This window comes from Pelodiscus sinensis, chromosome 19, assembly GCF_049634645.1.
Source record: "Pelodiscus sinensis isolate JC-2024 chromosome 19, ASM4963464v1, whole genome shotgun sequence".
NCBI classification, from domain to species: Eukaryota; Metazoa; Chordata; order Testudines; family Trionychidae; genus Pelodiscus; species Pelodiscus sinensis.
Window position 1 is genome coordinate 22,936,796 of NC_134729.1, and position 25,950 is coordinate 22,962,745.

Consider the following 25,950-nt stretch of genomic DNA (forward strand, 5'->3'; position numbering starts at 1 on the left):
GAGCAGCGAAGCCGCAGCAGCAGCGTGGGCCAAGTGCCTAAGCGATTCCCCTGGCTTCTGGGTGGGCTGCATTTTCACAGCTCCAGGAGCCAAGCTGGCTTGGGTAGGTCTGCCTGCAGGCATGCCCCACGCTGGCGGGGTAAAGCTGGGTTACTTCCCTCCAGCTGTCCCAACTCTTCTTCTAGCCCCAAACATCCTGGCAGCATAACGTGGCCTTAAAGGGGGCTGAAATGGCCCCGTGTGCACAGGGCCTCCTGGACCAGCATAGAACTGGCCTACCCTGACTCACTTCTAGCCCAGGCCTTGGTGGATGGGTCAGAGGGGCTATTTGGGGTCCTTTCCAGCTGTGGGACACAATGTAATTTGGTGGCTGGAGAGGGCGAATGACAATGAGGATTCCGGGGGGCGGCTCTGCCCTGGACACATGGCAAGGCCGGGGACTTTCTGCCTCCCCATTTCCCCAGCTGCGAAATGGGGCTCAGCAAGGCCTGTCTCTCCAGCTCCTGGCTCTTGCTGGGGCCCCACAGAGACAAGGTGCGGCCGAGGGCTGAGCAAGCTCCTGGCGGGTAATTAGGATGATTATTGCCGCCTCCGCCGCTTCGCGGGGAAGGCGGGAACCGGGCCAGGCCGGGAGCTGCCAAGCGCCCTGGGAGTTGCGGGCGGACGCAAACCAGGGCCGTCAATCCAGAGGGAAGAGCAAGGAAAAGCCACAGGCGGGGAGACAGCAGAGGCCAAGGCCTTAGTAGGGGCCCCTGGCTCTCAGGGTCCATCTGCGGGGCCAGGGGGGTGCTGAGAGCCAGTGGACACAATTGCAAACCCTGGGTATGATGGGACCCCTGCCAAGCCAGCCTCTATGTGCAGAGCCCCCCCCAGGTGGGGCAGGGCCTGGGGCCAGAGACCCCCCCCCCAGGTGGGGCAGGGCCTGGGGCCAGAGGACCCCCCCCAGGTGGGGCCGGGCCTGGGGCCAGAGACCCCCCCCCCCAGGTGGGGCCGGGCCTGGGGCCAGAGACCCCCCCCCCACGGGACAGGGGACCAAGGGGGCTGGGCCCCCACAGACCCGGGCTGGCCTCCCCACGCCCTGCCCCATTGGTTACTTTGTAGCTAGCCCTGCGCGGCCATTGGCTGGCGGCTCCGTCACCCCCCCGCCCCCCCCGCACGGCCTCGACTTCTCCTTGAATTTGAAACTTCGCGCAGCGCCGGGTCGGGTTTCACGCGCGGGGGGAGCGGGACCCGCAGCGCCGCGTGGGGCTCCCCGCTCCGGAGCCGAGCCCGCCGCCCAGGGACGCGCTGCCCCGCCCGGCCGGAGCCGGCTCCTCGCTGGCGGAGGGTGAGTGCGGGCGCCGCGCGGGGGGAGCGGGGCCGCCTGGAGACCCGAACCCGCGATCGCCAGGCGCAGCCCCGGGCCACGCGACGGGAGTCTGGGACATCCCCCCCCCCCCCCCCCCCCCCCGGGCCGGGCATCGTCCCGTGCCCCGCCAGGGCCCCCAGGGTCAGCCCGCCCCCTCCAACTCCTCCCCCCGCCCCGCCGGGCATCACCCCCGCACCCCCCCCCCCCCCGCCAAGGCCTACCCCTCTTCCTTTCCCCCCTGCTAGAGACCCCCTCAGGGCTGTTACCCTGCCCCCCTCCACGGGCCATCTGCCGGGCATCGCCCCCGTACCTCCCCCCCCCCCCCGCCAAGGCCTACCCCTCTTCCTTTCCCCCCTGCTAGAGACCCCCCCCCTAGGGTTATTACCCTGCCCCCCTCCACGGGCCATCCGCCGGGCATCGCCCCTGAACCTACACTGGGGCCTGCTGCCTACCCCTTTCCTCCCTCTGCCCCTACTGGGCATTACCCCTTCTCCCCTGCCAGGCATCACCCTGTTCCCCCGAGCTCTGCCCTCTTACTGTGCCGCCAGATCCTCCCCCCGCCCGGCATCAGCCTCCTGTCTGCCCCTTGATGCCAGGGCTTGGCCATGTTTTCCTCCCCGTGACGCCCATCGGGCATCACCCTCTCCAGGGGGACCTGCCCACCAGGCATCACCCTCCAGTCCATCCCTGGCCGCCAGGGCCTGTGCCCCAGTTCCGTTTTCTTTCTTCCCCCATGGCAGGAGACCCTCAGCCCAGCCTCTGGGGCCACTGGGCACTTATCTCCGGTCAGTGCTGGCAGCTTTCCAGGGCAGGCAAAGGGGCTTTCTCTCCCTGTTCCTGCCAGTGGGTTCCAGAGGGCCGTCGCTCCCCTCCTAGGAATCAGAGAGTGGAAAGCCCCTTGGATGGCTCCCTCCATCATGCCCGGATACGGCCCCCGATAACGCATTCCCTTGTGTGGTGCTAGCGGGGATAATATGGGAAGCTGCCTTGTTCTCCTGAGGTATCACCCAATCTGCTAATATTTCCCTGGCCCGGGGTGACTAAAGGGATCGGCGGGACGGTTGATGATCCTTCAGGGCCCGGCCTTCCTACAGAGCTTTCCCCGTGGCATCCCCCAACCAGCTCAGCTCTCCTGCCCACGTTTGTCAAGGGCTCACTACCATGCACTGGGGGGTTGGGTTTGCCAAAGGGCTTGGCATTCCGCAGCTCCCCGTGGGGCCAGGCCCCCCCCCCCCACCATGCTGCACTCCTCCGAGCACCTGGCTACGTACGTGGGCACCTGAAGGGGAGCGGCATTCTGTGGATGATCCGGCTCCCGGGGGAGTAAACTGATCCGGCTCCGGGGAGAGCACAGAGGTAGGACTCCAGTCCAAGAAGAAGCTAGCCTGTCCGCAGGATGTGAGGAGGCCGTGATTGTTCGGAATCCGTGTAACTTCTTGCCCCGTGCCCTGGCTGGCTTGATAGGATCAAAGAAGAGAACAGAACGCTGGCTCCTTGTTCCGAATCAGTGGATTCTCCTGGAACGGGGGACCGGGTGGCATGATTTGTCTTCTGAAGTCGTGTGCACCCAGTGAAAAAAAGTAGCTCAGCAGGAGAGGGGAAAAAGAGCCATTTAACGCCTCTCTGAAAGGGTATTGCAGAATTAAAAGGGGCTCAGGGAGCCAACACAAATGATGAATGGCCTAGAACAGCAATGGGCAACCTAGCTTAGTGAGTGGCCCCTCCTTCACCTCGGTGGGCCGCAGCATAACCAAGATGGCCTCATGGGATAAGGTAGTTTTGCTAACGTTGCTGGCATGCCTAGAATTTGCAGGGAGTGCCGATTGCCCTGGCTTGACATGCATGTCGCTTTTGTAATACAGGTAGGAAAAAAATCTTACACGGATGAACACCAGCAGAATCGGTCAGGCTTGTGCACGGGCAGTGGTCAACAAAATGTCTTGTGGGCCACACATAGAACCCCAGGGGGTCGCAGGTTGCCCACCACTGGCCTAGAAAGTCTTTCCTGTGAAGAGAGATTGAAGAGTTTGGCTGAAACTATTACTGAAAAGTTTGGGATTGTTTGGTGAAGGGAGCTTTAGACTGGCACTGACTCTATTCCCAGCCTTGTCACTGGCCCCTCGGGTGACCGTGGGCACGTCACTTCCCAGCTCTGTGCCTCAGTTTCCCCATCTGTAAAACAGGGATCATGATGTTGAGCTTTAAAAGCTCATGGAGATGTACAACCATGAAAATCTCTATTCGAGCTGGGGATTATTATAACTACCACTGTATAAGAGGGGATGTTATAAGGTCCTATAAAATAATGAGCGGTCTAGGGTAGGACTTCTCAGCACGTGGCCCACAGCCCGTCTGTTTGCAGCCCATGATGTTGTTCGGGTTTAGACGGGGCTCAACATGTGCCTGCGGGTGGGAACCAGAACAAAAAAGTAGTCCATATAATGGTCTTCTGTTGATAGGTGTTTTCATAGTTAAATTCCTGGACTATCTTTGCTCATTAAAAGTGCTGTCATATGGGTAGAAATCAGGGAAAAATTGCATTTTATTAATATCAGCAGAACTGACTTAAATGAGGCCTGTGTGTTGTGTAGTCTTGCCTTAATCTTTGTATTCCTGCAGTCAGCGTGAAAGAAGTGATTTGCATATATATGTGCACGTATATGCAACCACTCTTAAGTTGCAGCCTTCAGCATATGCTGTAAGTGTCATTGTGGCCCCCGGGACTCCCAGAGTTGAGTAGCCCTGGACTAAGGATCTCTTATCCAGGTCTTTGTAACACAAGACTTAGGGGATACTCACAGAAATTAAAAGGTGGTAAATTCAAAACAGACAGATGGAGCTACTTTCTCGCGCCATGCGTAATTAGACTGTGGAACTCATTCCCACAAGGAGTCATGGAGACAAGCTTATGTTTATTGGCTCGTCAACTAATCGACTACTCACCTCCCCCCCCCCCTTGCTGCCTCTATGAGAAGCAGCGGGGGAGGGGGACAGGAGCCGATACTGTCCACAGGGGTCCCAGTGGGGAGCTGGCCCCTCCGTAGCTGGGGGCTGCTGCCCCCAAGAAGCCCCTGTTCACGGTGGCCCAGGCTGGCCTTGAACAGGGGCTGATGGACTCAGCATGAGCTGGGACCGAGCAGTCCTGGCTAGTGCTGGTCCAGGATGCTGCGCTTGTGCATTTTAAATATGGTAAGAGCCCGGCGGCTCTTACTACATTTAAAATGCAGAGACACAGTGTGGGTGGCTCCTGGAATCGACACGAGCTGGGACTGCCCGTTCCCGGCTTGAGCGAGTTCTTGAAGCTACCCCCACTGCGACTCTGCAGAGTGGCCCTTATAGACCAATCGTGTAGTCACGATCAGCCAGATAACTGCAGTTTAACATCCTTCATGGGGACCGAGAACTTCACAAGATTCAGAAGGAGATAAGTGTATATGAGTGATCATCATTACTGCTAATCATTTTGAAAGGCATCATTCATTTCCGGATTTAAGACGACCTCTAGCTATTAGAGATTATAGGGTGAGATCTGCTGTGAGAGCCAAATTTCCCCATGGCTGCTCCTGTGGGTTCTTTAAGTCTTTCGGTGAAGGGTCTGGTGCCGGCCACTGTGAGAGAGAAGATACTGGGTACGACGGACCTTGGGTCTTATCCAGTCTGTCAGTTTCTGTGGTCCTGTGTCTCCAGCAGCTTCCATTCAGGGACATGAAAGCTCTTTTCAAAGAACTAACCTTCTCAGTCCCCCTGAGCTGTATCACCCCATTTTACAGACAGCAAAACTGAGGTATAAAGGGGGCAGTGAGGTCAGGCAGCAGGACAGTGGCAGAACTGGGAATAGACCCTTGGGGCTGCAGAGACCCGTTCCCTAATAATTCCTAGACCATCAGTTGGCTTAAAAGCAAGCCTACAAATGCAGCAAGCCCAGAATACAACCTGTAATGTTGTTGCTCATTATTTGCAAGATAGTCTCAGCTAGAGGCCCTGAACAGGTCAGCTACACAGACCGAGCCCTGACCAGCTTCTGCAGGTTGGGGGCACAGCCCAGAGGTGGGGAACAAGGTCACTGAACCAGCGGGGAACAGTGAAATCGGCAGGAGTTGCACCATGAGCCATGCTGATTGCTCTCTTCCCCCCCCCCGCCCAGCCAGCCCCCCATTACACCCGACTTAGGGTGCACCTAGTAGAAGCCCCCGCCCTCCCCCCCCCCCCCCCCCCCCGCCACATTGCTTTTTAAATGGCTTCATTTTCACAATGCTCCTTTCAAAGGCACAGACCCGCTCAGCCCGGGGCGTGCAGGGTGCCAGTCAGTTGAAGCTTCCCTGCCTGGGGGAGGTAGAAGCTTAAAAGCTCCTTCTTCCTAATGAGCCTCCTTAATCACCATCCTCCTGAGCAAGGGAGAGAGGAAGTTGCTCCAGAAGAGAGAACTGCTGATCTGAGCTCCACGAGGAAGGGAGGGAGCCGAAGGCAAGAGAAATGCCTCGGAATAACCCGCCCCTCCTTTTCCTCCCTCCGTTCTGCGACAGAGCTTGAGCCATCCTGTCCTGCTTCCTGCCCAGGGAGTTCTGCCCAAAGCTGGAAGGGTGCCCCTGTGATATTAACAAGAAGGCTGGTGGAAAGGGATCGTAAGGTGAAAGGAAGCACCCCTTCCCGACAAGGATCTCCTCTCCCTGTCGCCGGCGGGCTGCGTGGGACTGGCCTGAAAGCAGGAGGCTGATCCTGCTCCCTGGCCCTGTGGTTGGGGGCACAGCCAAGTGCCCTGCGTCCCAGCTGATCTCTCTTTCTCGGAGCCCATGAAGGCTGTGGGATGGGGAGTATAAATCAGAGCAGCCCCAGGGCTCTTCTACCAGGACTGAGCAGGATCCTCTAGTCCCAGATAGGGATGTGAACGACTAATCTGAGAAGCAAATGCTTCTAGGCTAGTCACCACAGTAGCTAACTAGTCATTTCCCCCTGCCCTTTGCTGTTTCTATCAGCAGACTCTGCGCAGTGTTTCAAAGTGGCAGTGCCCTGTGGAGCCCGGGATCAGCTGGGGACTCCCCCGCTGACCCTGGGCTCCATGCAGCGCTGCCGCTTTGAAACTCCGCGGGGAGCACAGGGCCAGCTGGAGAGTCCCCAGGCTGTATGTGGCGTTTCAAAGCAGCAGTGCCACATGGAGCCTGGGGTCAATGGGGGAGTCCTCTGCTGACCCTGGGCTTCACAGGGCACTGCCACATTGAAATGCCGCATGGAGTCTGACACCAGGCTCCCTGCAGCATTTCAAAGCGGCAGACGCAGCCCAGGGTCAGTGGGGGAGGGGGATCCCCCGCTGACTCCAGGCTCCACGTGGGGCTGCCGCTTTGAAACACCACGGGGAGCACAGGGCCAGTGAGGGACTGCCCTGCTGGCCCCGTGCTCCCCGCAGCACTTTCGCCTTTGAAGTGTCGCAAGAGCCCTGGGGCTGTTTCTACACTTCGGAGGCGGAGGTGCCCTTATCCGCTAATCGAGGAGTCGATGCAAATTGTATCGACTGTTCAATTAGTCAGATTAATTGAAATGTAACATCCCTAGTCCCAGAAGAGAGCGCAGTGCTGACGGAAAGCATCCCTATTCCAAGGGCGGGAGTAACTGAGACTCAGGCTGTCACCGGGCGTGATCTGCCCCCCCCCCCTTCTTCCCCCAGCCTCGGATGCCCCCGGAGCGTCTCCGACTCCCTCTGTGGAGTGGCAGCTTTGTGTGATCGATGGCCAGTCCCAGGCCCGGTTGCCATAATATTGCAACGCTGGGGCAGGGGCAGTCCTTGAACTCTCGGCCCACACCGGGGGCTTCGCGAGCTGGGATCTCCATTCTGGCCAGCCCCGTGACTTCCTTCTTGTGTCCTTCCATCCCTCGGCTGATGGACTTCCAGCTTCCCGGCCAGATCAGCTAATTAGCATGCACCTCCCCCAATCAGCCTTCTCCCTGGTGCAGTTGATTGGGGGTCCCGGCTGTGTCTCGCCCGGGTGCTCCATGACACGGTCGGATCTGTGCAGGGTTATAGCGGAGCATTTCATTTAGGTGGATGGTCTCTTTATGGGGATACATTGGAGCTTCAAGCCCACAGCCGGCTCCAGGGGTCCACGCCCACCGCTGGGTTTTGCTCTCGGTTGCCTGTTTACCAGATGGAGCAGGGCTGTGGGCTGTTACAAAGAAGAAACCCTCAGAACTGTTTCAGATGGCGTTTGGTTTCCGCCCTGCTGTGTCCGCTGGCTTCCTGCCACTTCTAATCCGCTCCACGCCCAGAGCAGGGGCTGACGAGCCGGTGGCAGGAACGGCGCGAGTGTGAAGACAGGCCGTCTGGGGGCTTGTGTGAAATGAGTTGGTGAGTTCTCAGTCCGGCCCTGAGCAGTCCGGCCCGTTCGCTGCTGGAGTAACTGGCCCCTTGCTGCCTGAGCAACAGGAAACCAAAGGACATCCTGGACATGGGGAATCCCAGAATGAGCCCCAAGCCATGGTGGGGGGAGGGGCTCCCATTGCCACTGCTGGGGGCTAATTAAAGGGGCTCAGCAAAGGGCCGGGAACCTCAAGGACCTTTTATAATCACAGATTAGCGCTTCCCTTTGTGCTGCTGCAGAATAGCCACCGGTACCCTAATCAGTCCCCTGCCGCCTGGCTGGAGCCTGCACGTCGGCCCTTTGGGGGCAAAGCCACAGCCAGGGTGAGCAGTAGGAGGCCTGGCCAAAGCAGGCCAGGCTCCCCCTGTCATAATTCTATGCTCCAGGGCTCAGGACTGAGGCCTGCTGAACCCATTTCACAGCATCCACTGACCGGTTTTGGCTTTGGAGCTGTGAGGGGCCCGGCTGACGCCAGGCCTAGGAGGCAAAGCAGCCTGTGTTCCCAGAATAGAGGAATCCCACATCTTCTCCCCCCAGTCCTGGCCCACTAACCCTTTGTTCCATGTCCGAACAGCGCCAGACACCTCAGAGGTCTGGTCCCCGACTCCAGGCCCTGTACGCCACCCACCTCCCCCACATAGATGGCAGTAACAGTGACTCGGGGGGGGGGGGGTGTCCTAGTGCCCCAGCCAATCCGTGGATATCGGCTTTATCGCCGCGGCCCACGTTTGTGGCTGCCAATGTGGATGCAGAATGTTGTATCGGCGCAGGGCGCACTATGGCACAGGCCACTGCTGTGTGTACACGTTGGGTGGCTCGCCGGATTCCTGCTTCCTTCTCCGGGGAGAGGGGCTTGACGCCGCGGCTTCTGCCGCCACCTCGGACCCCCTCCCCGCTCTGTACACACGCCTGCCTCTGAGATCCAGGTTGCTTGGCTACTGATCAACTCTTCCACTTGGTTACTGGCATGGAGAACTCCTGCAAGGAGCCCGGCTTGTTTCTCCAGCAGCCGGTAAATGTTAGCAATGGGGCTGCTGGCGAGGGAGTCGCTAGCGAGGCTATTTGCGCCCATGGCAACAGGTAACAAACAGCCGTCAGGGGGAGGATAAGGTGCCTCTTTAATTATTTATCCTCCCCACACACACGAATGCCGGTAAAAATCAGGCCCGGAAGGGAGAAAGACACAGACAGCTGTCATGGCAAGGGCATCTGGAGATGGCTGCTGTAAGGAGTGTTACCTAGCGGTTAGAGCAGGTGACTCCAGGTCTTGCTCTGTATGACCAAGCACTTCGCTCCTTCTCTTTCCCATTCTTTCATGGTCATGTTAAGGCTTCCCTGGGGGGGAGCGGGGATACAGCTTAATTAAATGAACGTCTGTTAGAAGCCGAGCCCCGCTGGGCGGTACTACAGGGCAGAGCCTGACAAAGAGAAGCGCAAAGGAAGGAGAGTTGTTGCAAATCTTTGAACCTCCTTTATAGAGACAAGCTGGCTTGCCGCAAACTCAGGCAGAAGCTTAAATGTGTGTGAAAGGGGTTGTGCTGCTCCGTCCCCCGGTGCTGAAGGGCTATTCCCTGACGGACTCTGTCCGCTTAACTCAAGACCCCTTTGTACTGCCAGGGTGGCATAAACCAGGGGCGAGGAATCTTTTTTGGGTGGGGGGCTGCTGACCCACCGAAAAATCATCCAGGGGCCGCACATAAGTGAGAAGCAAAAAAAACCAACAAGCCCTCGCTGATGTGACCCCCGACTGGAGAAGAAAAAGACACTTCCCACAACGTTCCCCATGCGTGCCAGAGCATGGGGAGCCCAGGCAGGTAGATTTTGTGTGCCCCAACCCCATGGTGGGTGGACAGAGGGGCTGGAGCGCCCATGTGGGGGTGGGAGCCCTAAACCTCGGGGGCCAGATCCAGGCAAGCCGGGGCTCTGGCGTAAAGGGTGTAACGGAGAACCGGATCCAAGCAGGGTGCCTTGCCCAATGTAGACAAGATAATGATGCAGGGAAGAATCCTGTCTAGATCTGGGCTAGGTCTACACTACACCTTTTTCCGATTTTTCTTTCGGAAGAGGCTTCTCCGAAATTTGGCCCATCTACACCGGGCCAAATTTTGGAAAATCCTCCTCTTTCGGAAGATCCCTTCTTCCTTGCAGAACAAGGAAGACAGAGCTTCTGAAAGAGCGCGTTTGCTCTTCCGCAAAATAACGCAGAAGACCAAACGCATTCCCTGGACGTGGCAGAGTGTAGATGTACCCCGGCATGGCAGACTGCTCTCCAGAAAGGAGATGAGGCACTTGGGCGGCGAGGCTTCGCGCTGGCAGGGAGAGCATAGAACAGCCGAGTTCTGGGGCACTTCTAGACCCATTCTGCATTCAGCTAGTTTCCCAGCCAGCTGGACAGATGCGCCGCCCCCCCTCCCCCCTCCATGTAATGCGCCCGCTGCATGGAGAACTTTCGCGCTGGAGGAAACTTTTCCGGCAAGTTCTAAATCGAGACGAAACGTTGTGGGGGGCGGCTGTTTCGAGGGGCGTATGACTGTGGGCTAACGAGGGCCAGGAGGAGGAGGCGCCTGCCTGCTCTCGGCTCCTCTTTCCGCATGCTGCCTGCTCCCTCTCCAGGCTGCCCCATACATTATTCAAGTGCCTTTGTGCTGCCGTATGAAATATTCATCCCCCCCATCAAGGGAGCGGTGGGTGGGGGTTCGGCGGGAGAAGGGGAGCGGCTGACAGTTGCGCCAGTAATTGAGAGCAGGATCGTGGCTGGTGGAAGCGCGCAGGTGTGCGGCGTCTGGAACGCACCGGCGGGGGGGGGGGGTGTGGAAGAGAGAAGCGAGGAGCAGAATGGGAAATAAGAAGTAATCCAGCTTGTGGAATGGTAGTGGGGGGGGCTGGCTTAGCTTCTGAAGCCTGATTTCCCTCCCCCCCCCCCCCTCCCCCCCCCCGTCCTCGGTGATAGCAGGAGCCCGGAGCTGGATGCGGTGCTGCAAATTAGCTTTCGGCAGACACCTGTATGTGTCAGTTTTGCCTGGTCCCTTTGAAATGTCACCAGGCTCCGCCGGGGGCTGGCAGGATGACAGCGTTGCGGGTTCCGCCGGCGTGCACGCCGCGCCTGCTGTCTGGTTCATCGCAGAGAGATGCGTTTCAATGCTCGGGCCTGATTCTGGTCGCCGCGGGAGTTCTTCCCGATGTACCCCGCTGCGGTGGGGGAGGGGCAAGCGGGCATCACCTCTGTGGGGGAAGGCTTGCGTCAGCACAGAGATGCCCCCTCAGGAGCAGGCGGGGCTGCCGGACCAGGGTTGTGAAGCTGTCACTGGATGTGCAGCGGTTCCCACGTGCCGTGTTGGTTAAGGGTGAAAATGGCTTGTGTCCTGCGCAGTGAGTCCTCCCCAGTGAAAGGGTGAAAACTCAGGCCGGGTCTACACTGCCAGCCTGAGTTCTCCCTCCCCCACGCAAGCCCAGTTTTCCCTCTGGGCTGGATCCACCAGAGACGGCTGGTTTTGAAGCTGGAGGCTCAGTGCTCCACGGGCCGGGTCATTGCTGTCGCTTGATCTCTGGGGGTGGCATTCGGGGATGCTGTCTCCGCCCTTCTGTTCGCCCTCCCTGCAAGCTGCCCTCGCCCCAGAGCTGCAAACGCTGCACCGGGCCTCGTATTCCAAGCCCCGGCCCTAGAGCTGGGAAGGGGCTTGCAGGGTTGTGGGGCCCAGAGGCGTGGGATACTATAGATGAACGGGGAAATCAGAAACGTGTTCACTGGACTCGTCTTTGCCCACAGCGCGGGGCGTGCTGGCTTCTCCCTGCTCCCCACGTCTAGTTCACGCTTCTCGGTCTCCCCTGTAAGGCTTTGCACAAAGCAGCTTCTGCCCAGTCCTTCCGCGCTAACTCGGGGCAATAAAAGCAAAGGCTGCTTCGCTGCAGAGTCATGCGGCTGGATCAGCGTCCGTGACCAGAGAACTTGGCTCACGTCACCCAGCTGGCTCCATCTTCCCTGGGGAGATCTGTCTGTGTACGAAGGGCTCTGTCTGGTCCTGGTCCCCGTGGCATCTGAGCACAGCACGATCTTTAGTTGCCCTCCCGGCAGCCCTGCAATGGAGGGACTCGCCATTTCCCATTGGGCCTCTGGGCAAACTGAGGCACAGGGTGATGGGGGCTGCGACTGCAGCATGGGGTAGGCGTGTCAGAGAAGTGCTGGGGGGCTTCTGCTATTGTTGTATTGGTAGCCATCGCAAAAGTCCCAGGACTGCCTATTGAGCTAGCTGGAGAAAGGGAGCAGTGTAGCTGCAGTAGCCACCCAGAGCCCTAGGTACTATCACCCTGGGTCCCTGCTCTGGCCATTGCAACCTGGGTGTGATACCTCCACACCGGACCTGTGACCCCCCCCCCCCCCATATACACCCTTTCTGCAACCCCTTGGGGAGCCGCGGAGCTCCCCCTGAAGTGACTTGCCCAAGCTCACGCAGGACGTCGGCAGCAGAGCGGAGAATTGAATTTTGGTCTCCTGCTGCCTCGGAGAGCAATCTAACCACTAGGCCCTCCTCCCTCAGGGGTACATTGTGGGGCCAAGGCTCCTGGCTTCCGGAGAGAGCTCGGAAAGTGTCTGGAAGAAGAAGGGAAGGCAGAGCGGGTTTGCTGTCTTGGGCGCTGCCTTCTCCAGCCGCTTCACCCCCCTTCCCAGGCTTGGCTCCTTTCTCTGCGCCCCTGTCCCAGAGCGAGCTGCGCTTTCAGCACCCGGGGCTGGTTTTGAAGAGGTGTTTTCAAACTCCAGCCGGGCTGGGAGCGTGAGCTACAGGAAGGAAATCTGCTGGTTTGTTTCCGTCTCTAACTTGTGCTGGGGCAAAACTGCTTCTTCCGCCGCCGGCTGATCGAGCAGCGCCGCGGTGAACAATGGGCCGCGCCGGAGGCGCTGTCTGAGCAGGAAAATGTCTCACGCGAGGGAAATCTCCAGGCACTCGCCAAACGGTAGCATCTGCCCCAGGGGAAGTGAGCCATGTGGGGGAGCGGGGGGAGAGGATGGGCAGAGATGAGCGGGAGAGGGTTCGGCACGGAGGGAAGGAGCCCGAATTCATCCCCTTCTGCCCCGAGTCCCCTGGAGCAGCGTGGAGTGAGCATTCGAACGAATGAAGCAGGATGGCTTTCCGGTGAGGTGATTACACTGGCACTGGAGAGCTGTGAGTTCCTGGCTTTGCAACCAGGAGCAACAGAAATGAGAAGAGGCGAGACCGTGGGAGGAGGGGGTGGCAACAGTCGTCAAATATGTGAAAGATTGCTGTCGAGAGGACAGGGACCAATTGTTCTCCGTGTCCACCGAGGGCAGGACAAGAAGGTGTTGGCTCAATGTGTGGCAGGGAGACTGAGGTTTGGTAATTAAGATAAACTTCCTAACTCTGAGGGTGATCAGGCTCTGGAACGGGTGACCAAAGGGGTCCCAGGATCCCTGGCACTGTAGGTTTTTAAGAACAGGGTGGACAATCTGTCAGGGTAACTGATCCTTCCTCCGTGCAAGCCCCTGGACCTAAAATTAATGGAGATTGCCTATCTCCTAGAACTGGAAGGGACCTTGAAAGGTCATTGAGTCCAGCCGCCTGCCTTCACAGCAGGACCAACTACCATCCCTGACAAATTTTTGCCCCCAATCCCTAAATGGCCTCTGCAAGGATTGAACTCTCAACCCTGGGTTTAGCAGGCCAATGCTCAAATCACTGAGCTATCCCTCCCCCTGACATCTCTTCCTAGCCCTCTAGTACAGAGGTGGGTAAAAAGGCCTCTGTGGGTCGGATCTGGCCCGCCAAACGGGTTGATCAGGGTCTCCGCAGGCCGGCTGCTCCTCCGCCCCCAGTCCAATCGGGTGGGGGCGGGGGAGTGCGTAAAGTTTCCTCCGCCCAGTAAGAAGCACGTGGCACTTAGAAGCTTCACGCGCTCCTGGCAAGGCGGAAGGAGACTTTGCGCACTCCTCTGCCTCTAAGCCCTGATTGGCCTGTGGGCAGAAGGCGGAGCGTGTGAAGTCTCCTCCCACCATCAGAGGCCTGGGTGCCTAGGGAGGACTTTTGTGGGGGGCAAAGACTTCACATGCTCCCCCACCGCCAGACCAGTCAGGATCTGTGGGTAGTGAAGTGTCCTGGCCCCGCCCCTTCCACCTGAGGCTCCGCCCCTTCTGGTGCAGCCCGGGGCCACTTCAAAAATTTCTTAAGTGGCCCCCTATAAAAAAAATTATTGCCCACCCCCGCTCTAGTACAATGATTCTATCAATGGTACTTACCTCGAGATCTCCGGCTGAACTGCGCTCTGGGAGAACCAGGCATTGTTCAATTAATAAGACGAGGGAGTGTTGTTTGACACCTGTTGCCATGGTTGCTCGCAGGGATGCGTGGGTGCTGTGGGCTCTTTAAAAAAGCTTCTCTTTCCTGGGCATTTCCTTGTTTTGAAAGGATCGTGTGGGTAGGGATTGTACTTAGCCAACCTCAGCTGACACAGCTTTAACGCGTGGGAATTGCTATTTATACGGCTGCCTTTCATTGCTACGATCTCAAGGCACTTTGCAAACTGCAGGCCTACAAACCGCACTGACATGCAGCCACCTCTGGGGTGGAGCCACGAGCGGGAGAGGGATAAAGCATCCACGGGTTGGAAGGGGTGGACATTTTGGACCAGGGCAGGGAGGCAAAGCGTGATTCTCCCCGAGAAGACCCTGGGAAGTTTAACATCCCTGCAGAGCACAGAGGACGACCGTGTTTAAGGTCACCTGTTCAAAAATGTGTGAGATTCATTTTCTCTTCTGCGGGGCGCATTGGGCTCTGCAGGAAGTTGAGCTTGATTATCAATTGGTGTTTCTCAGAGCTCTGCGTCAGCTTGCTCTGGTGGGCCAAATGGATGAGTCAGCCTCCCAGTGTTTAGGCCAAGGCTGTGAGATGTGACCAAAGATTTTGGAAGCCCCCGTTTTTGGGGGGGCTCAGTCAGGGACACCATAAAGGGGCTTGATTGATCTGAAGTTCTGAATATTGATTGGGAGCGGGGAGATGCCCAACTTGCCTCAAATTATTGCTCTTCCAAACCAGGCACCGCTCTGGTAAATTAGTTCCCGGCAGTTTCCAAGTCTCAGTTCCCCCATCTGTGAAATGGGCAGCAGAGCAGGGTATGAAGGTTCCACCATGGAGGGGAAAGAGCTGCCAAGCCAACATCTACGCACCGCATTATCTCCAAAGGCAGGTCCTTGTAGCTGTCACAGCACCGCGCTTGCCCACCCAGCTTGGGGTGTCAGTATTTAGAAAGTATCAGAGGGGTAGCCGTGTTAGTCTGAATCTGCCAAAACAATGAGAAGTCGTGTGGCACCTTCTAGACTAACAGATTCATTGGAGCTTCAGGGGGTAGCCGAGTTAGTCTGTTAGGGTATGTCTACACTTGCAGCCTATTTCAGAATAGGGCTGCAAATGTAGGCATTTGGAATTGCAAATCAAGCTCGGGATTTAAATATCCCGTGCTTGATTTGCATCTTCCCAGCTGGGCGCCACTTTTTTGAAATTTACAAGCCCGGAATAACTGCCTACATCTACACGCGGCAGTGAAACGGGTGTTCGAAACAAAGCCCTATTTCGAAGTACCTGTTATTCCTCCTGCAATGAGGTTTAACAGGTAGTTTGAACTAGGGCTTTATTTCGAACGCCCGTTTCACTGCTGCATGACATACCCTTTCAGAAAAAAACCAGCAAGCAAATGGTCTGGTAGCACTTCATAGGCTAACAAAATGTGTAGATGGTATCATGAGATGTGCCCACGAAAGCTCATGATACCATCTACATGTTTTGTTAAATTTATTGGAGCATAAGCTTTCGTGGGCAAAGACCCACTTCGTCAGATGCATGTAGTGAAAATTCCAGAGGCAGGTATAAATATACAGGCAAATATACAGGTATATTTATACCTGCCTCTGGAATTTCCACTACATGCATCTGACGGGGTGGATCTTTGCCCATGAAAGCTTATGCTCTGATAAATCTGTTAGTCTATAAGGTGCCACAGAACTTCTTGTAGTATTTAGAAAGATCCCTGGGCAAAAAGGCACCGGCAGACGGTGAAGCTGCCCCTGCAAAGCTAATTGCAGATTCCCACGAGCAGGGAGAGTTCACTTTCTGAAAAACAGATGCGACGTCGGAACTCCTGCACTGCCACCCACACCCTGACGGAGCAGCTCTGTTTCTCTTCCCCAGCTTCCTCGCTCGGAAGCGGCCTCTCTCCCGTAGGCCAGCCGGGCAGCAAAGGCATCTGTCCTGTTAGGAGGATGCCCACAGCTCCGGCTGTATTTTTTCCGTTGGCTTTATTAGTGCAGAGAGAGCCCTCCAGCTCCAGGCTCATGCTGTTACAATCAATGTTTTCGCATAAAAGGAAATACTTGCAAACCTTTGCGTTTCCCAAGGGCTGTAAATAACGCCGCGTGGTACATCTTGCAGAGGCCGGGGTTTGACTGCTCTATTACTGCTCGCTTAATTTATAGCCCAGGTGAGCCCGGCCGGCCTGTCTGCCACGGCCCCCTGTTGGCAGGGGTTTAGAACTTGCCCGTGCCGGAGCTCCATGCGCTGGCTCCCACCGGTAGAGCCCGGCGCGGGAACGGAATTTGTATCTGTCGCCACAAAACTGAGCTGCTGGTATGCACATCCACGGATGCGGATACTCGCAGATACAAAGTGGATAGCTGCAAATTTGCAGGGATCTAGATACAGAATTGGTATCTGCCTCCCCAGAAATGAGCTGCTGATACCTGCATCGGTAGCCGTGCATGCAGACACCGGCAGATACTGAGTGGATATCCATGGCAGGGATGTGACTCGTTAACCAGCAGGGTCTGTAGCAGGCTGTGAGCAGGGGGTTGTTTCAGCCCCACTGCAGGCAGGCGCTGCTCTGACCAGCCAGCCGGAGCAGCCTTTGTTCGTGGCTCCCTGCCCCCCTTTACGTGGTTAACTGGTTACACATAAAGTTTAACTGATTCACTGGTTAAACAGGATTTTACATCCCTAATCCAAGGATGTGCAGGGCTCTGTCCCCTGGCACCTTTGCAGCATCCTGTGTCAGCAGTTGTACTAGCCAGAGAGATGTTCTCTAAACCCTAGGATAAGGCGACCTTGTGCTGTGGCCGGTCTACAGCGCCTCCCACTGGAGCGTCTCAGCGCTTTAGAAACGGGAGCTCACGCCCTTCCCCCCATGTCAGGTAGGTCAGTATTGTTTAACCCAGGGGTGGGGAACCCGTTTGGGGTCAGGAGCCACTGACCCACAGGAAAATCAGGGGGGGGCTGAGAAGCAGAAGGACACTCCTCACATTCCGCTCACGCACCAGAGCCTGGGGGGGCCAGGCTAACAGATTTTGCTGGCCCCCTCGGCTCTTGGGTGGGGTCAAAATGAGGAGTTCAGTGTGTGGGAGGGGACTGCTGGGAAACAGGTGGGAGGGAGGGGTGCAGGGTTGGGGGTAGGTGAGGATGGAAGGGCGCAGTGGAGAGCTGGGATGGGAGGGCTGGGTTGGGGGTAGGTGGATCTGGGAGAGTGGTAGGGTGCAGGAGCGGGCTGGGGGGGGTGGAGTCTGGGCAATGGGGGGGGGGCACTTACCTGGCACAGCCCCCGGCGATGACCATGGCTCCGTGTACCCTGCCGCTCCCAAATACTGCCCCCTGCTGCTCCTATTGGATCCGGTCCCCGCTTGCCTGGCTCCCACCCACGCTTCAGCCCCACAGGGGAGGGCTGCAGTGGGGCCACAGGGCTAGAGCCCTAGCACCAGCTCCCTGATGCTGAGGGGGGAGGAGCCTCATGGGCTGGATTCATGCAAATCCGGGGCTGGATCCAGCCTTAGGTTCTCCGCCCCTGTTTTAAGCAGTTAACTTAGTAAAGGGAGAGGGGTCGGGGGCGAGGGGGGGCGGCCGCCACAGACAGAGGCTGCTCCAGACAACCAGAGCAGCCCCTGTCTGCCACAGGCGAGGAGCTAGTCCAGCCCCTACCAGTTAACTGGTTGAGTCCACGGGGCGCCCTTGTAGCCAAGAAAGCTAACGGCATATTGGGGTGCATTAGCAGGGTGAGGCCACATCTGCAGTACTGTGTCCAATTCTGGGCCCCCCATTACACAAAGGATGTGGACACATTGGAGAGGGTCCAGCGGAGGGCACCCAAAATGGCTAGGAGACTGGATTTATGAGGAGAGACTGAAGGATTTGGGCTTATTTAGCCTGCAGAAGAGAAGCATGAGGGGGGATTTGATTGCAGCCTTCAACTCCTTGAAGGGAGGTTCCAAAGAGGATGGAGAGAGGCTGTTCTCAGGGGTGGCAGAAGACAGAACAAGGAGCAATGGTCTCAAGTTGCAGCGAGGGAGGTCTAGGTTGGATATTAGGAAAAACTGTTTCCGTAGGAGGGGAGGGAAGCACTGGGCTGGGTTCCCTAGGGAGGCGTTGGAATCTCCATCCCCCAAGGTTTTTAAGTCCCAACCTGACAAAGTCCTGGCTGGGATGATTGAGTTGGGATTGGTCCTGCTTTGGGCAGGGGGCTGGACTTGACTCCTGAGGTCTCTTCCAGCCCTAGGGTTCTATTAACCCAGGGGTCTCAAACTTTGTGATTCCACAACCCTCCTCTAAGTGGCTGCAACTCCCCTCTAAGTTGCCATGAAGCACTAACATCCAACAGACATGACAGACCAAGGGTGGGCGACAGGAAGGATTGTTCCAATGGGGAAAGTGAGGCATGGAGCAAGTCAGTGACTTGCCCACGATCACGTAGGGAGCCTGTGGCCCAGCTGGGACTTAAATGCCGATCTCTTGAGCCAATGAAAGCGCCAGAGTAAATGTGTCCAAATGTAGCATAATGCAGACGGCTGCATCGCCAGCCCGCTTTTCTCCCCCCTCCGCCTTAGCATGGGAGCGCGTTGTTATTGCAGTCCCCTGTTGCGTGTTGCTATTCCACCAGCCGTGCTGTTTCATTCGCTCGTTTCGGCCTTTAACAGTCGCTGGCTAAGTGGCTCGCTTTGTGCTAGTGAGTACTAGGAGGCTGTGACCTTCCAGCCCTTTCTCTCTCCTGACGTTCTGTAGTTAGCAATGTGCAGCCTTTGGTGATGCTGGTAACCAAGTTTATGAACCCCCCTCCCCCTTCCTTCCTTGGCGGATCTGCAAGAATCCAGTTCCCTCCCAGGTGGGATGTGGCAAGAGGATTGGTCCCTGCATAGAGGGGAGTGTCTCATCCGGCCAGGAAACTGACTTGGTTCCAGAGCCCAGACCTCCCTGGCATAGCAGGGGGCTGGAGAAATAGGCGGCTTTGAGGTGCTCTGACAAACAAAAAAGCGAAGCAGCCGTAGAGCTGCTCTCTGGCAGGGACGGAACAAAATCACGCTGGTTGTGGTGTGGGTTCTGCTGTGCTAAAGGGTCTCTCACCGGCCACACACTGACCAACAAACGCCCCCTTGTACTCTCGCGGAAATGAGCCCCATTTTAAGGAGGGCTCGTTAAAATGGCAGGGTGATGGGCCTTCCGCTGCAGAGGCAGCCGTACCGATCCCAGGTGGGAAGAGAGCAATGCGAGCCAACTCGGCCTTTTCAGTGCCCCTGCCTTCCTTCTGCCCCGCTAGAATACTCAGTTACACCTGTTTCCAGAAAGGGAGAAGGAACCCTCTGGTGAGGCCGTATCTGGAGTATTGTGTCCAGTTCTGGGCCCCCAGCTACAGGAAGGGTGTGGATACATTGGGGAGGGTCCAGCGGAGGGCAACCAAAGTGATTAGGGGGCTGGAGCATGTGACCTATGAGGAGAGGCTGAGGGATTTGGGTCTGTTTAGTCTGCAGAAGAGAAGAGTAAGGGGGGATTTGGGAGCAGCCTTCAACTTCCTGAAGGGAGGTTCCAAAGAGGATGGAGCGAGGCTGTTCTCAGTGGTGACAGATGGCAGAACAAGGAGCAATGGGCTCAAGTTGGGGTGGGAGAGGTCCAGGTTGGATATTAGGAAAAATTACTTCCCTAAGAGGATGGTGAAGCACTGGGATGGGTTCCCTAGGGAGGCGTTGGAATCTCCATCCCTAGAGGTGTTTAAGTCCCGGCTTGACCAAGCCCTGGCCGGGTTGATTTAGTTGGGATTGGTCCTGCCTTGGGCAGGGGGCTGGACTTGATGGCCTTCTAAGCCCTATGATTCTGTGAACCCAGGAGTCTTGGCTCCCAGGCCCTGTTAGAGCAGGGTGCTTTTTGGCAGGTGTGCGCCCGGGAGGGGAGGGCTCATGACTGCATGGCCAGGGCTGAATCACATTGTCATGTTCTCTTCCCCCCCCTTCCAGAGAAGATGGACACCTTCAGCACCAAGAACTTGGTTCTGCAGGCTCAGAAGAAGCTCCTGAGCAAGATGGCCTCCAAGACCATGGCCAGCGTCTTCATCGATGACACCAGCAGCGAGGTCCTGGATGAGCTGTACCGGGTCACCAAAGAGTTCACCCGCAACCGCAGGGAGGCCCAGAAGATCATCAAGAACCTGATCAAGATCGTCATGAAGCTGGGGGTGCTGTACCGCAACCGGCAGTTCAATGCCGACGAGCTGCGGCTGATGGAGCTCTTCCGCAAGAAAGTGCACACCTTGGCCATGACCGCCGTCAGCTTCTACCAGATAGACTTCACCTTCGACCGCAGGGTCATGTCCAGCGTGCTCAACGAGTGCCGGGACCTGCTCCACCAGGCCATCAACACCCACTTGACGGCCAAGTCCCACTCCCGGATCAACCACGTCTTCAACCACTTTGCGGACTACGAGTTCCTCTCGGCACTGTACGGACCTTCCGAGCCCTATCGCACCCACCTGCAGAGGATCTGCGAAGGGGTCAACAAAATGCTAGATGAGGACAACATATGAACCCGCAAAGACAAGGTCTGAGAGCAACTGTTTGGCTCTTCGCATGGTTCTCTTCCACCGGGACTGCCCAGGCTGCATTCTGCTAGCCGTGAATTCAACAGCAAGATGTCCGCTGTCAGTAGGACCTGGCCTTACGCTCTCTCCACGGTGCTAAACTTCTGGTTCCCTTCTCTTTTCATAAAGACCTGGGACATTTCTGGCTACACGATTTTGCAATCTGCTGCTTGTCTTGGTAGCTGGAATCTCTTCCCCTCGCGTTAGCTCCCTCCAGAAATTAAAATGAGGCAAGCCGCTTCCGTCTCTACCCTGCTGGGGCACCATCCCACCGAAGGAGGGCTTGTTTGTAGGAGCGAGACTGGAGAAAATGCTCCCGCTGAGCCCCAGCGTGATAGCTCCGCTTCGGAAGCCAATCCAGCGTCTAACTCAGCGCAGGCCAGCCCCTCTGAATCCATGAGCTCGCTGTTTAAAGTTCCTTGGGCTTGCTGTATATATTCTTAACCACCAAGTGCTCTTAAACCCACTTGTAAATGTCTCTCGCTCCTAAATCTATCTTAATCCTGGCAGGGGGAACCCACTACCTCTTTGTGTGTAACTTTTAATTTTCTCGAGTGAGATGGACTCAAGCCGAGAGCATGGAAGAGTCGTTTAGATGCTCTGCCTCTGCCAAGATACAAGGCGGTCTAGCCTGAGGTCAATCCAGGATGGCTGTGTTTAAATCTAGTTTCTCTGGCCCGCGTCTAGCATGGTCTAGCGCCCCCTAGGCCAGGGAAAGTATATTCGTCCCTTGCAAGCAAGAATTGGATAGCGGAGGTTACTAATATTTGTTGTCTCCTTGGAGGCCAGGAACTGTACAGCGTACTGTATAGGGTGACCATCTGTCCCGTTTTAACCGGGTCTGACCCGTATTTAAGTGGTCTCCCAGGTGTCCTGACATTTTTTTCTTAAAAGGGGCAAAATGTCCCATATTTGCACGCCCCCTGCTGGTCCTCGAGTCCCCCAGCCAAGTGCAGCTGCAGCAGCCTCCTCTGTGTGGCTGGCAGTGAAGCAGGCCCCGGCCCCGGTGGTGTGTTGGGTGGAGTCAGGCAGGAAGCTGAGAGAGAAACCAGGTAGTAATGTCCCTCCCTGTGCACCCTAAAGAAGGAGGGGTGTCTGCCAGCCTTCCAGGAATATGGGGCTAAAGCCCCTGCTGGTACCCCTCCCCTTGGGCTGAAAGCCCTTTCTCAAGCGCCCCCACTGCGGGCTGCAGCCTCGTTCCCCAGCGACCCTCCCCGTGGGGCTGAAGCCCCGATCCTGGGCAGCCCCCACCCGCCATGGGGCTCAGACTGGTTCCTGGGCAGCCCCCACCTGTGGCAGGGCTCAAGCTCTGTTCCTGGGCAGCCCCCACCAGCCCCATTCTCAGTCTCCAGCTCTCCCCACCTCCACCCTCCTGCAGCAAACAGCCTTGGTCCCGGGCGACCCCCACCTGTCATGGGGCTCAGCCCCATTCTCGGACTCCCTCCCCCTGCTTGTGATGATCAGCCCGTTCCTGGGCAGCCCTCAGTGGGGGGCTGAAGCCCCATTCCAGGGTGGCCCCACCATGGAGCTCATCCCTGGTCTGGGGTGTCCCTTGCCTTGGGACTAAAGCTTGGCATCCCATTTCCCCCTTCCCCCCCGAATATGGGGCTGAAGCCCTGAGTGCCGGCAGCTACCCACCTTGGTCCCGTATTGGGCATAGAGAAATAGGCTCCCCCTATGGATGGATCATCCCAGAACCTGAGCCTTGCACCGATACAAACTTTGTACCTGCATCCGCAAATACGGTCCCACTGTCGATTTGCCGGCTCCATCCACCAGCTCCCAAGGGGGACTCCTGAATGGCGGAGAGGCGGCAGAGAGGGCGATCCCAGTGTAGTTTGACGCCTAATGCGAGTCAGGCCTAACCCAGGGCAGGAGCGAGGTGGGTGTGCGCCAGGTACCGCTAACCCGCTCAGCCCAGTGGGCAGTGTGGGCCACTTAGAGGCAGCCTCTCCCCCTCCCCCAGCAGAGAGGCGTGGGGCGTGCGTGGCTGTGTAGTTTCAAACCAGATGTGCACTTTCCTCCGCCGCTGACAGCCACGCTGAATTTCTCTGTCCCCGGCTGCTCCGGCCGCTCACATCACTGGACTCGGCCAGCTGTGGCCCTCAGAGGCTGGCGCGCGTGTTGTAGGCGTGAAATGTCTTGGATTCATTTACATTAAAAAACAAAACACAAAACCAACTCGGTAACTGGGGGGGGGTCGCCAGGCCCCCCCTTCTGCAGTCAGGGGATTCTCAGCCAGCAGGTAGAACACAGGGCGCATTAGACGGGGACACAGCATGGAACAGGCTTGTCCGCACCGGAACCAGCAGTAGTCAGTTCAGCCCGTCTTGGGGGGTGGGGGCTCAGAGCCAGCGCCCTGCCCTTCCCCCCCCCCCCAAGAACTCTCCGCAGGAGGCTCATCCTAGTTGCCAGCCTGGCCCCTCCCTGGCTTTAGTCCTGTTTCCCAGCCAAAAGGTGTCACCTGGCTGCACCCCCTCCCTGTGCAGGTTGCAACAGGCATCAGCCAATGTGGACGGGCCGCTAGCTGGGATAGCCCCCCTCAGGGAGAGTCGCACCCAAAGCTCCCATCGCCATCTAGGAGTTGGTGCAGTGCCCTGGGAAACTGAGGCACAGGGGGTGGGAGGGAGGGTTACTCTGGGCTAGTAGAACTCACATGCAGCACAACAAGGTGAATAAACGCCCCTAGTTTGTCACCTCTCTCCCGTTTAGCCGGTGGCCTCTGGACTCTGCTCCGTGATGAGGTGTGGGCTGTCTCAGCAGCGCTCCCCTTAACATGGACCTACCTCCGTGTGGTATACCTTTAGGAGCAGGCTCCACCTCCAGAGCTGGGCATTGGCCCTTCCGTTTGGGGCAGCCAGCTCAGGGGAGAGGGGTCAGTGTCCCCCAGCTTCCTACGGGCCCGCACCAGAGCCGGGAATCCTCCCCTCAGGCGGCGGCGCTCTTCCTGAGGGAGCAGCGTCTTGCTCCAGTGCACAATGGGGTGTCGCTCCCCTTGTCCCTGCACTAGCACCGCGCCCAGCCGTGTTTATCCGGGAAGTCCCTAAAGGGCTTGTCGCAGGCTGGGTTTACCGGCACAGGGGCCCGACCATGGAGCACTGCTCGGTCCAGACCGTCATGCCTGGCTCACCCCTCTGACAGCTCAGTGATGGAGCTGAAGAGAGGCACAACCCTCCGGTCGTTCCCCGCCATCCCAATGAAGGCCTGCGCCCGCTGCTTCCTCTGGGGGACTGGCCAATCTCCCATGGGCTCCACTTTGGTCAGCTTTAAACACCACTCCCCACAGTATGACTTAGGCAAGACACCTCTGTCATCCCCACCTTGCACTTGGTCTGCCTCAATAGAGGACAGAGCCCCCAGGGGTAGAAAGTAGCAAAATCTACCGCCACCGGGATGTATTGCTTCCCAGATTGGGCCCCACTATATCCATAGGCACCTTCCGGGAAGGCTCCTTTATGGTGGGCAGTGGTTTCAAGGTGGCTTTCCCCTTGTCCTGAGCCTTCCCCACCTTCTGGCCGGGGGCCAGGCCCTGCCGTGGTGTTGGACGGCATCAAAGACCTGCAGTGGTACTTTTGAGGAACCACCAGCTGCCTCCAGCCCCCCACCCCACCCCCGCAACTCCACTGTCCCTGGGGGGACCCAGTCCCGGTACAGGAATCTCTTCTCCCACAGGAACCTCTCCTGGCAGCCTCCCCCCCGGGGTGGGGTTGCTCTGGGGCCAGCCACGTCCCTCAGCTTCTGCAAGGAGGGAACGTTCTGCAACGTGGCCTGGAAGTCAGCAGCCGGGGAAGGGGTGGGGACTGCCTGGATCTGGAGGGATAGCCCAGCCAAGCTGGCCCTTGGGAACAAGCTGTCTGCCAAGCTAGGGCCCTGCACGCAGCCCTCCCCAGGCCACGGCAGAGTGCCCCTTGCTGGCTCTGGCTTCGGGGTCCAGCTGACCAATCCTCCAAGTCACCCCCCTCAGTATCCCTGTTCCACCATGTCCCGGGAGGGCCCCCTCATTTCAGATGTACTCATCACAGGCTCCTTGAATAGGGCCCTGTCTATGCCCATCAGGGTCAGGTGGGTGTTGGGCACTTTCCGGTCTAGTGCCACCACTTCAGGACGGGCCGGCGTCACCTCAGCGCTGTGGCCTTCCTCCCAGCCACCGGCAAGGGAATGAGGCACCCGCTCAGCCTGTCCCTCCTCCAGCTGGGCCCCACCCAGTTAACCTTGTGAGGTCTCGGTTTGCTCCGCCTGTCCTGGGTCTTGGGGCACTGGGCCCACTTGTGGCCCCTCCACTGGCAGGAATGACCAGTCAGGTCCTGTTGGGTCCCTTGGCCTGGTTGGTCTGCCCTGGCATTGGCTGTCCTCTCCTGGAGTCCCCTTTCTGCGCTGTTGTGAGCCGGTCCCTCTGGGATTCCCCTCCACACCTGGCCCAGCTGTCTGTAAACTTGTCAGCCAGCTGCCCTGTGGCTTTTGGCTTCTTGTCCCCCAGACTCATTCTCGGGTCATGGGGGCAGCATTCATACAGCTGGTCCAGCATCATCAGCTCAACCGTTTCCTCCTTGGGCTGGACCCCCTGCCCCATCTGCCCACTTGCAGGCTTGTCAGCCCCCCCCCCCCCCCCGCCCCTCGAGGGCCAGTTCCAGGCACATCTCCCCTGGGGCCTTCTGCAAACTCTTGCGCTTTCTCCTGTTTGCCTTGGGGGATCCCCCCAAATTTGTGCAGCACGGCTTGTTTGCCCAGCTCATAAGAATGGCCACTTTGGGTCAGACCAAAGGTCCATCTAACCCAGTATCCTGTCTTCCAACAGTGGCCAATGCAACTCCAGAGGGAATGAGCAGAACAGGGAAACATCAAGTGATCCCTCTCCTGTCACCCATTTCCAGCTTCTGATAAACAGGGGCTAGGGACACATCCCTACCCATTCTGGCTAATAGCCATTGATGGACCTATCCTCCATGAATTTAGCTAATTCTTTTTTGAACCCTATTAAAGTCCTGGTCTTCAAAACATCCTCTGGCGAGGAGTTCCACAGGTTGCCTGTGCGCTGTGTGATGAAAAACTTCCTTTTGTTTGTTTTAAACCTGCTGCCTTTTAATTTCATTGGTGACCCCTTAGTTCTTATGTGATGGGAACAAGTAAATAACTTTTCCTTATTCGCTTTTTCCACACTAGTCATGATTTTATAGACCTCTGTCATATTCTCCCTTAGTCTTCTCTTTTCTAAGTTGAAAAGTCCCAGTCTTTTTAATCTCTTCATACGGGTCCGCTTCCAAACACCCAATCATTTTTGTTGCTCTTTTCTGAACCTTTTCCAATGCCAATGTATCTTTTTTGAGATGAGGTGACCACATCTGTACACAGTGTTCAAAATGTGGGCGC

The 25,950-nt window shown here is 57.4% G+C and overlaps 1 protein-coding gene across 3 annotated transcripts; it reads left to right on the forward strand.

Annotated features, from left to right (window-relative positions):
* The first annotated feature begins 1,168 nt into the window (after positions 1-1,168).
* Positions 1,169-23,843, forward strand: TNFAIP8L1 (TNF alpha induced protein 8 like 1). 3 transcript variants are annotated; one of them, XM_075903062.1, is made up of 2 exons: positions 1,169-1,327; positions 19,964-23,843. In XM_075903062.1, the coding sequence occupies exon 2, from the start codon at positions 19,969-19,971 to the stop codon at positions 20,527-20,529; it is 561 nt and encodes a 186-aa protein (XP_075759177.1). In that variant the 5' UTR covers positions 1,169-1,327; positions 19,964-19,968; the 3' UTR covers positions 20,530-23,843. The 3 variants fall into 3 exon arrangements, with proteins under 3 accessions (XP_075759177.1, XP_006110584.3, XP_006110585.2); XM_006110522.4 differs by lacking the exon at positions 1,169-1,327 and adding an exon at positions 12,478-12,648; XM_006110523.4 differs by lacking the exon at positions 1,169-1,327 and adding an exon at positions 12,687-12,832.
* Positions 23,844-25,950: the final 2,107 nt, after the last annotated feature.